This window comes from Orbicella franksi, chromosome 2 (genome assembly GCF_964199315.1).
Source record: "Orbicella franksi chromosome 2, jaOrbFran1.1, whole genome shotgun sequence".
NCBI classification, from domain to species: Eukaryota; Metazoa; Cnidaria; class Anthozoa; order Scleractinia; family Merulinidae; genus Orbicella; species Orbicella franksi.
In genome coordinates, this window is record NC_138146.1 from 18,373,547 (window position 1) to 18,384,392 (window position 10,846).

The 10,846-nt window shown below is 40.4% G+C and overlaps 2 protein-coding genes across 2 annotated transcripts in view; one reads left to right on the forward strand and one right to left on the reverse strand.

Moving 5' to 3' along the window:
* Nucleotides 1-3,683, reverse strand: part of LOC145478418 (syntaxin-18-like) — a 13,867-nt gene extending 10,184 nt beyond the window's left edge. Inside the window, exon 1 of the mRNA XM_081456446.1 lies at nucleotides 3,459-3,683. Coding sequence (XP_081312572.1) covers nucleotides 3,459-3,599 — 141 coding nt within the window. The 5' untranslated portion in view covers nucleotides 3,600-3,683. The remainder of the gene's footprint in view (nucleotides 1-3,458) is intronic.
* Nucleotides 3,684-3,719: 36 nt separating this feature from the next.
* LOC145478431 (TM2 domain-containing protein amaretto-like) lies at nucleotides 3,720-8,786 on the forward strand. The gene is made up of 4 exons (XM_081456458.1): nucleotides 3,720-3,915; nucleotides 4,771-4,858; nucleotides 6,614-6,732; nucleotides 8,175-8,786. Exons 1-4 carry the CDS (start codon nucleotides 3,749-3,751, stop codon nucleotides 8,386-8,388), a joined length of 588 nt encoding a protein of 195 aa, XP_081312584.1. The 5' UTR covers nucleotides 3,720-3,748; the 3' UTR covers nucleotides 8,389-8,786.
* Nucleotides 8,787-10,846: the final 2,060 nt, after the last annotated feature.

Below are 10,846 nucleotides of genomic sequence, written 5' to 3' on the forward strand. Positions count from 1 at the left end.
AATAATAACATGACCCATTTATAATATTTACTTAGAAAAACAGTATTTACAGTGTATGTGATTTGCTAGACCTCATATTAAGAGACAAAGGAAAATGCATTTTGGGGGTACTTGTTGTGCTGTGAAAAAAAGAGAGTTTTGAGAACTGGTTACCAGGACCTCAGCTTGGTTATCTCTCACTCCAGAAAGCAGGAAGTGTAGAGAGTAACAAGGGCAATCCATATAATTCATGGCAGGACACATATAGTCAGTTTCCCCTTCAACTGCAAGCAAACAGCAGTAAGTAATACTAACTGCAAGCAAACAGCAGTAAAGAAATGCTTAAACCGCAAGCAAACAGCATTAAATAAATGCTAACTGCAAGCAAACGCAGTAAATAAAAAATATATATGTGTCCTACCATGAATTATAGTGGAGCTCCGGTCTGACGGCCCAAAGGGCGGCCAAGTGGAGCACCATACCCAAATACGAAAGTAAAGGAAACCCATGCATTGATTTTCTCATGGTTATCATGGCAAGCGATACTGCTTGTGGGTGCATACGCACGAAGACGATGACAATGACGGCAGAGTCGCACAAGATGGCGGCCATACTCTAGCTAATAGGTTGAAAGTGACATGCAGCCTTGGTTTAGAGCATACTTCTTTGACATTGAACATCCATCTTATGGTCAATTGACACCTGTCAAAACAAGGTATCTGCTGACCAGTATCATGTGACCATATTGTGGGCTCAAGTTTACCCCAATACCCTAATACCCTGATCCCCAATACCCTAATCCCCTAATGCCGTGATACACAAATATCCTAATACCCTAAAACCCCAATACCCTAATACCCTTCGCTAATACCCTAATACCCCAATACCCCAATACCCCAATACCCTTATACCCCGATACCCCAACACCCCAATACCCCAATACCCCAATACCCTAATACCCCAATACCCCAGTACCCTAATACCCTAATACCTTAATGCGCCAATACCCTAATGCCCTAATGCCCTAATCCCCTTATACCCTAATACCCTAGCACCCTAATACCCTAATACCCTTACCTCCTAATACCCTAATACCCCAATACCCTAATTCCCTAATACCCCAATACCCTAATAACCTAATGCCTTAATACCCTAATGCCCTAATGCCCAAATACCCCAATACCCCAGTACCCTAATACCCTAATACCTTAATGCCCCAATACCCTAATGCCCTAATGCCCTAACACCCTAATACACTAATACCCTAATGCCCTAATACCCTAACACCCTAATACACTAATACCCTAATGCCCTAATACCCTAATACCCTAATACACTAATACCCTAATGCCCTAATGCCCTAACACCCTAACACCCTAATACACTAATACCCTAATGCTCTAATGCCCTAATACCCTAACACCCTAATACACTAACACCCTAATGCCCTAATACCCTAATACCCTAATACTCTAATACCCTAATTTCCTAATACCGTAATACCCTAACAACCTAATACCCTGATAACCTTAATACACTTGTGAAAGGTTTAAAAAATTGTCTCCACAGAGGTATCTGAAGGTCCCCAATAGGTTTGGCGCGATGCCGGATTTGGTTTTTTTTTTTTGCCATGATATTTGGGATTTGAGCTGAAAACAGGGGCGGGAAGCGGGAATTACAATTACGAGTGGGAGTGGGATTTCGTGTTTTTATGGGGTTGGGATGCAGAATCGCAAGGGGAACAGAGCAGGATACGAGAATTGAATTCTCACATGACCACATAAATTGTTATTGACCAGCACAAAAGCCACAAGCTGGCAGAAACGAACCTTTTGTGCATATAGCTGTGTCAGGTTTCAAGTAATGAATAGCAATGGCTCTGTACCCTGTCAGGTTCTGTCAAATGTACCCATTATCGCTTGAATACGTTAGTATCATGAGACTGTATGAAGTCTTTGAGTCCTATTGCAATCATTTGTGTTGACCTCTGACATCAATGACATCTGTCCATTTCCGACATTTTCAATGCTTGCATCTGTAATCTTGGCCCCCCCGATCTTTACTACTTTAAAATTCTAATCTTTCGACCTTTTCTAGAACGCCTGGCTTGTTTTGGCCAGGAGGGCCACAATGGATGGCTATAAAAATTATTTACCGAACGAAGTCCGCGACATTATGAATTGCGTGACAATATTACGAATAGGATGTGCAAGCAGGAATGCCTTCATTCGAAAGGATAAGTTCTGAGGCCAGATTTCAAGGAAAGTGAAGACGCTGAAAGCTTTGAAAGAAACTGTCAAGTGTGTTTACGGGCCATCTCTTGAATATGGGAAGGAACAATCATTTTCTTTCACTGATACGTGGAAAAAAGAAAACAAGACAGTAAACCGTTTACAGAAAGAAACATTAAAATCATTTGTGCTTACTTATCCGCTAGCCATTGAATTCTTTTGTGATCTTTTTGCGATATCTATTTTTAAAAAGTTTCTGTGTTAATAATTATATTATGTTAATAATTTTATTATCAATTCAACAAATTAATAATTAATGCAGAAACTTCTTTGAAAAGTGGACGGGATCGGGATTTACAGGCAAAAAAGGGCGGGATGGCAGGATTACCAGGAAAAAATGGGAGGGAAAGCGGATTCTGAGAACCCTATTGTAGACCCACGTCTCTGGATCTACACACACAGTACAGTATGATGTACAGCAAAAACCATGGATGTTTTGCAAAATACCACAAGAGGTGTTTGAAAATAGAGTATTTGTATTACCTAAGATTGTGGGACTTGATCACTTGAAAAGTATACATATTAGCTCTAATTATACCAAGCCTACATGTACACTATGAGCAGAAATGAAATGTAACAGGTGTCTGGAAAACCTGAATAGCAAATAGTGAATAGTCGCGAATAGCGAATAGTGAATAGTCCCGAATAGTGCGAATAGTCTCAAATAGTGCGAATAGTGGCGAACAGTCGGGAACAGTGGCCAATAGTGACGAATAGTCATCAATAGTCACCGCTTTAGATCTAATATCCAGCGTTAATTAATTATCCAAATAAGCAACAGAATTTCAGTGAATTTATTACCTTTTCTTCTCCAGACTCAGGCTAGTAGGCTGTCCATCGCCTACATTATGAAAACAGAAAACACAAGGATAACCTAATAAAGACGTATTTACGCTTTTGCAGCGGTTAAAACAGAATAAATTACGTTTAGAAACACCTTTCGTCCTGATAAGCGTCTGTGCTTTTTGCTACGAGGTTGACTGCGAGATACTAGGTACCCTATTTGCTACTATTTGCCACCATTCGCCACTATTCGCCACTATTCGAGACTGTTCGCCACTATTCGCACTATTCGTACTATTCGCCATTCGCTATTCGGGACTATTCGCTGTTCGCTATTCGCAACTATTCACTATTCGTTATTCGGGCTTTCCAGACACCCAAATGTAACTTAATATCGCATCTTACCACATCTTTTGCCCGTGTCCCAAATTCACTCTTTTGTCTTTTCGAGCCTAGAATGTCCCTGGTCGCCTCTTTAACACCCAGGGCCTTATTTTTGGTCCGTATAGTTTTTACAGTTGCTTTGAAAAGGGCCGTTCTGTCCATATTAATCTATCTAATCACAACAAATCCAGCTGAAGTTCGATGAAAACGACAAGGCACCACTCAGTGACCGCGCCTTATTTACATTAGTACTTTGTAGCCGCGCAAAATACTGGCAGGGCACTCTGGGAATTATTTGGCTCGAGATAAACATGGCGGGTGGCGGCCAGCTTTTCGTGGTTTGCCGATCAATCTTCATCCTCTCGCTTCTTGTGGGTAAAAACTCAGCTGATGGTGATGCTGTTGATGAAAAGTGCTTTGACGAATCATGTGGTAGGAAGTATGATCCAGGGGGACCACTTGTGCTGTGCAATTACTTGTAAGTTGCTTAGTGATCATGAAGCTTGCATTTTTGTTACGATAACAAGCTTATCAATTTGCTTGGCTTAATTACAGGTAGCTTATTAGAGTTTATCGTATCACTTTAAAGGCATGAAAATCCAAAATCCTTAGTAGTCTAGCCTCCTGATTTAGCACATTTTACTATACGATACAGTGGAATAAAACATTATGTATACTTACAGAGTAAAGCTGATATACCTGAATATATATTGAAAGATTTTGTTTTCCTATACGAATGATACCGGTTTCGCCCCATGGCAAGTTCGCCCCCACTATAAAATTTCTATTTCGAGTTCGCCCCCAACATTTCGAGTTCGCCCCAAAATTTTGTGTTCGTGTTTACGTAGTTGTCATCGAGTTATTTAACATTTTCGAAGAACCATATCAGTCTATGTATGTTTATGTCATCTCGCCATCAGGGAGTCTTGCCACCAATGAACTCCCAGTCGCCACCAAGCGAAGTCACCTCGCCACCAAGCGAAGTTTCCTCGCCACCAGTAATCTAATAAGGCAGTGGATAAAAGAACAAGGAATAATCTCTATATGCGACTCGATCTGGCTGGGGGCAAACTCGATCAAGTTGAGTCGATGTAGGGGCGAACTCGGTGGGGCAAACTCACCATGGGGCGAAACTGGCAGCTACCTCCTATACACTTGAACCCAGCTATTCAAACTCAGGTATTTCAAACTCCCTGTTATTTCAAACTCAAACCATTTCCCTTGGATTTGCCCTTCAGTCATTTACTATCGACTATTTTGAACTCCCACTATTTCAAACAGAGAGTTCAAAAAAGCAGGATTCTACTGTATTTCACATTATTCTACTCCTCAGACCCATGGACTTTCTGCAGTGTGATCCCCCAGTTGATTTTAAAGCAAATGAAACAGCAAGAGAAGAATCTGGTTATGGATGCACTAAAGTAAGTTCATACAACTTGCATTGAAAGACAGGGCATTTCTTTCATGCTTTGTGAATGGGCTAATTTTTTTCCCGTGAAATGTGAAGAAGCTTGTTTTTGTCTCGTGAATCGTGATTTTATGACAAAATAATATTGTTGTCAATGACAATTATTGTTATTTTGCTGTTCAGTTTTGGATCTCTGATGTCCTTGATTTTCTTTGGGATTATTGCATTCACCTGCTCCTCCCACCCTATCACTTAATACATGTAGTGAGGTATAAATTTTGTACCTATCAGTCTGTACTACAGTCAGTTCCCGAGTTGCACTGAGGTCAAGATGAGGTACACTGTTGTTGCCTCCAAAGGGACAGCCTGAATCCGTGCTCTCATGCAAGGTTGTAGGGGGAGGCAAGAGAGTGATGAAAAATGTTATAGTCCCTTTGAACCTACATTTTGTCTTATATTATACTCTACTCTATCAACCCTATCCTACTGCACCCCGTACTCCCCCACCCTACCATACATGTACACTATCCTAACCTGTGCTATCCTGCCCTACTCCACCCTACCCCATCCTATACTACCCTACTCTATGCTACCCCATGCTGGCTTACACAAGCCTATCCTATCCTACTCAAAACTGTCATATCCTTCTCTATCCTATCCTATCCTACCCTATCCTACCCTATCCTACTTAAACAAACTCTTTACAGAAACAAACTCTTTACTTTTAAACACCTTGGCTCCTTTCTCCATGTTCTAACCTAACCTTCCCTAACCTTTCCTTCCATACACTAGCCTAAATACTCTCGTGTACCCTCTTAACTTATTCTACCCCACACTACTCTACTGTTTCCTTCCCTCATCTTTTTCCTCTCAACCACATTCCACTCCACTCTCTGCCACTCTACTCCACTCAATGCTACACTGTTCTACTCTATGGCACTTTATGTTACTGAACTCTACGCTATTCTACTCGGCTAAGTTCAGCTCTGTTCTGCATGTACTCTTTACTCTACTCTGCGCTACATCACTCCACTCTACCAGACACTGCAGTACTCTACTCAGCTCTTCCTGCCATTCTATTTTCTGTCACTCTGTTGCCAATCTACTCTCCATCACTCTGCTCAACACTACTAATTTTCTTCAAGATGCTGCTATATGGATATCATTTGAGCTCATTGCTGGTGAGCTGAATCCCTAGCACAAAACGTTTGTTCCAGTGGGTACCATTAGTATTGAATTAAATTGTTAGTACTTGGATTCTGGATCAGTGAAGACATGATTGATCATTGCCATTATACACACAACTTAAGCAGTTATGAAATTAATTTCACAACTGCTTAAGTTGTGTGTATAACTGCAATGATCATCAATGTCTTCATCTCTCAGTCTGCAGTTCAAATATATGATTTTTCATTCATGTATATTTACTTGCATTCTGCATCAAGTTGTGCACAATCAAGAGCTGGAAGGGGTCACCATGTTGTACTCTTGGACAAGACACTTTTTATCACAGTGTGTCCCTCCTCATTTGCACTGAAATAGGTTCAGTGTACCCACAAACTGTAAGAGCAACATAACAAAATACCTGGCAGTAGCATGCAGTAGACTAGAAACTTATCCATGGGAAGAAGCAATTATACGTCTACTTTTCATATTCAGTCAGCGAGATAAGCTGCAGTTGTGTGGGCAGTTTGGCCTGAGCAGTTGAGACAGGTGTTGCTGCAATAAAATATACTTATTACACTTTTTGTCTATTACTTCATTTCAGTTTGGAGGCTCAAGCTATCAGGAAGTCCAACAAACATCAGTCTGGTGTGAAGTATTGCCAGGAATAGAATGCTATGGAGAAAGAAAATTCCTCAGCTTCCAAAAATTCCCTTGTATCAAGTAAGCATGATATTCTACGTTAGAAGCAGACATTTGAAGAGAACTGTAATTTTAGGAAAACAGCGGTGGGTTGCTCCACTGCATTTGAGCATAGAGTCCCCTTAGGCCATTGTTTTTGTGGCATGAAGCAACTAGGAGTATTTCTACTCCTCCCAGGACAGGATGTTATAGTCCATCACAGGGCTACCCCCCGGCATTAAATTTGCCTTTTACCCATTTGTACACTTGGCTGGAGAGAGGCACTGGAAGTAATGAAAGTGTCTTGCCCAAGAAGACAACACCCGCTCTATGCTCCCTGGACATGTAAGGGAATGATGCGATGATAAAGATTATGATGAAGCAGAGCTGGAAATAATTTTTCTTCTTTAACAGAAGTGTCAGGGACTTGTATTCTTCTGCTGTTATACTTTGTTTTGTTTTATTCCATTTAGGTCTATTTTAAATCACTTTGAGTATCCTTCCAGTTTCACTCTTTTTCTATAAGAAACCTAATGGAATCATATCCCGTTATATTCCCATTCATGATTTGCCCTCTTCTTCTGGTAACTTGAACCCTATTCGTTTTCAAATGGAGATTCAAGTCATCGGGCCCAAATGTGCATATGCGCATTTAACTGTGGCCTGTGGGTAACCTTCCATCATGTAAATACAGTGGAACCCTGCCTCATGGTCACCTCATTAACACGGTCACCTCGTTATTACGACCAGTCTTGTTCATCCTGCTGAAATGCCCCATACTTATAAGAAAACCCTGTAAATCCACCCACCCTGTTAATATGGCAAACAGCCATAATCCCAACCCATATGTACGACTTCCTCGTTTAAAGGCTTAATAATGTTACTCATTCATACCACCACTCAAACCAATAATATTATGTTCATCTTTGCATGGTTAATACTGTCTGTAGTGATCATATGTAGTATCTGCATTTCGAATGCTTACTAAAGAACAGTTGTTTAGAAGTGCAATAGTGATATATCTTTCCCAAACGCAGTAATAATTCATCAATTTAAAACAAAGAAAATCACAACCGTGAAGGAGGTTTAGATACCTGGTCTTAATTAGCATAGATTTTGACGATTTTATTTCTCCGTTTATTTCCTAGTTTTTGTTTCGATTGAGAAGATATATCAAACACTCAAGACAGTGTTTCTCGGGCTATCCAAGCAGCTCGAATTTCGTCAAAGATACTGGGCTGCGCGTCGTATTTTCAACTCTCTTCTCGTATATATATCCTGATAAACCACTGACTCTCGCGTTTGATATATTACGTCAAGACGTCACTTAAAATAAACCAGTCATGAAATTTGACCCTACCCCTTTCATATGGTCAATTTTTCATAGCCCGTTGGTGACGGTATTAACGAGGTTCACTTAAGGGTTTGTTTTAGACAAGCCATATTGCATTCTAACATTCTCTTTCGTCTTGTCCTTTCGACAGATATTCGGGTCACCGTTTTGTGACCACCCTCCTGTACTCTGTTCTCTTAGGATTTCTTGGAGTGGACCGCTTCTGTTTAGGACACACTGGTACAGCTGTAGGAAAACTCCTAACCCTTGGTGGTCTAGGTATCTGGTGGATCGTGGATGTGATTCTGCTGATAACGGGAAAGCTTCTACCAGAAGATGGAAGCAATTGGGTGCCATTCTATTAAACAACAAAGCAACGACTGGAGTAGTGAGACGTTTTTGCCAGCTTCCTTACACAAACAGTTTCATTCCTGCATCAAAGGACTTATGGTGAAACGCCAATACAAGAACAGAAGGAGACCTACATACGTCCAGTGTTAAGTAACTTGCACTGCCAAGCAAAGATCATTGTACAACTGTACATCCCTGTGCAACTGTATGTACATCATGTGGTGAAGGAATAGCCCCGATATAGTCTTCTCGTACTAACTTACAGCAAACCCAGCGATGTTCAGTACGTAATTTAAGAGACTTCTCGTGAAAACGGAAGCAGTACCAACGCAGACAATGCAGTTTTTGAAGTGTAAATAAACCTTGTTAGTATATTATAAATAAAGTATTTGTAATGATGTTGTTTAGTGCACTGGTGACACAATTGTGGCATTATCAAATCTGACTTTCATTGCTCCAGTCTTATCCGTGGTAAACAACGAAACATGGTAAGGTTTCTTTTCTGACTAAAACCCATCGCCAAACGCCACATTTGTATATATAGGTTATCGAGCAAGGCACCTAATTCTCGCGGCGATATCGTTCCAAGCTCCTAACCTCAAAGGAAACATAAACCTATCCGGAATCAGAGCCATTGACCCCTGGGGTGGATCTGGGGGGTTTTTGGTCGTACTCGGCCTCAGAATGCCGGTAATCCCATTTCCGAGGACCTCAATGTTAAAAATTTTCCGGGGAGGGATGCGCGTCGTCCCCGTGCAGTAGACAGCATTGGGTGGTCCGTATCTCGAATTCCCTTCTTTAACATCCTCAACCTGAGCGTTTTATTTTCAATAGCTACTTTTTGCCGATCCATTTCTTCCCGTATGATCATTTATTCACCCTACCATGAAGAAATAGCAAGAGACGTTGGAGGGTAAGCGAGTTCAGGGTTGATCCATAAAATAGGCCTCATTACCAAGGTAATCCGGTTAAAGTCAATTTTAAATTAGAATATTCTCGGTAGAAAACCCAAGAGGGACTAGAAATAGCCAATGCTCTGACGCAGATTTTGTTCAAGAACTCAGCCGCGGTCTTCGACGCATTTTCAACACCACAGAAACATCCACGTAACGCGCGTGGTGACATTATCCGCGAAAGAACTGAGTACCACGTCTAAAAATAACTTGGCCAATGAACCTTACATTAAGGGTTAAATCTTGTACTCTTCATTATCTCTTGGTAATAAAACAATATTTACGTGACTCTATCTAGTTTTAGAAACACAATGGAAGCTTGGAGAACGTGAAATGCTGACGCGACACAAGTTGTAGGCGACTGTTTCGCAGCTTTTTCTAGTTCTCCTTAGCTTTCAAGCGATTGTTTCTATTTAACAATTAGATTATGCTCTCAAGATTTAGAACGAGGTGATAGTTGACGACACCGAAGGCGAATAATCGAATGTCTGTAGTAGAATTGAAACTGAACTTTGCTTCAAGTAACGATTTGAAATTATTTCTCGTCTTAGTTTTAAACCTCCTGCTTTAGAAAGTCCTCCCCTCATTCCCCACTGTTTTGGAAAAATAGTTAATTAAAGCGATAAAACGCGTAGGAATAATATTGCGTGATGGCCTGAGGCGTTTGTGTATCCTATACAACAATTCAAATTCGAAAAAAGTGTTGTTTTTTTTTTTACCTTTAATTTCATTAAACTGCTGTTCATCCGTTATCTAATTGCCCTGTTACCAATACAACCCGTTTTAATCTTCTAGGTTTACTAAAATTGCACTTGATGATATTAGTACATCATTTTTCTAACATTACATTGTCTTTTAAATTTGGAAATCCTTACTTTCGACAAATGCCTATTATATGCTGCATCGTAGGATGCAGCATAGACTCGTGGCTTTCCAGAGAAATAGCATTTAGCACACTGTATTGCCATTAGTTTGAAAGATCAGTTCGGAAACCTTGGGGTTACGTGTCTCGTGACGTCGGCCTGAGCGCTTACATTTTAACTTTATGTAATGCGCATGTTTCTGTTTCTGTTCTACAAAAATATTCATTCAAGTTTTCAGATTTACGTTAAAATCGTGTAGGAACGCAATCTTAACTTTTTTGTTTATTTTTTGTGATACATATATACGCCAGAAAATGCATCAAATGAACGGCCAATATATAGCAGCTACTGCTGCATGCATTCCAGCAATGATTTATATTTCCAGAAATGATGTTATATTTAATTTTTGGCTCTGTAAAACTCACTTTCCCCGAAAATGAAGACAGCATGATAGGAAATTTAAATTCCAAGCACTTATTGTGACATTGATATGACCATCCAATTAGATCGTCGCATTTTGACGACCTCTGGTGCGTGGTCACGAGCATTTCAAAATTTAAATTGCAAATTATTGATGCGAAGAAACATTTGTCACGTTGTGTTCGTTGGTCGTAGGCTTTGCCATCCACGTTCAGAACTCAGCGAGCAGAAATAAT

Coding starts and splice junctions, on each gene's coding strand:
- LOC145478431 (XM_081456458.1), top strand. CDS start 3,749: ATGGCGGGTGGCGGCCAGCTTTTCGTGGTTTGCCGATCAATCTTCATC. Junction 3,916..4,770: donor CTTGTGCTGTGCAATTACTT/GTAAGTTGCTTA, acceptor TCTACTCCTCAG/ACCCATGGACTTTCTGCAGT. Junction 4,859..6,613: donor CTGGTTATGGATGCACTAAA/GTAAGTTCATAC, acceptor ACTTCATTTCAG/TTTGGAGGCTCAAGCTATCA.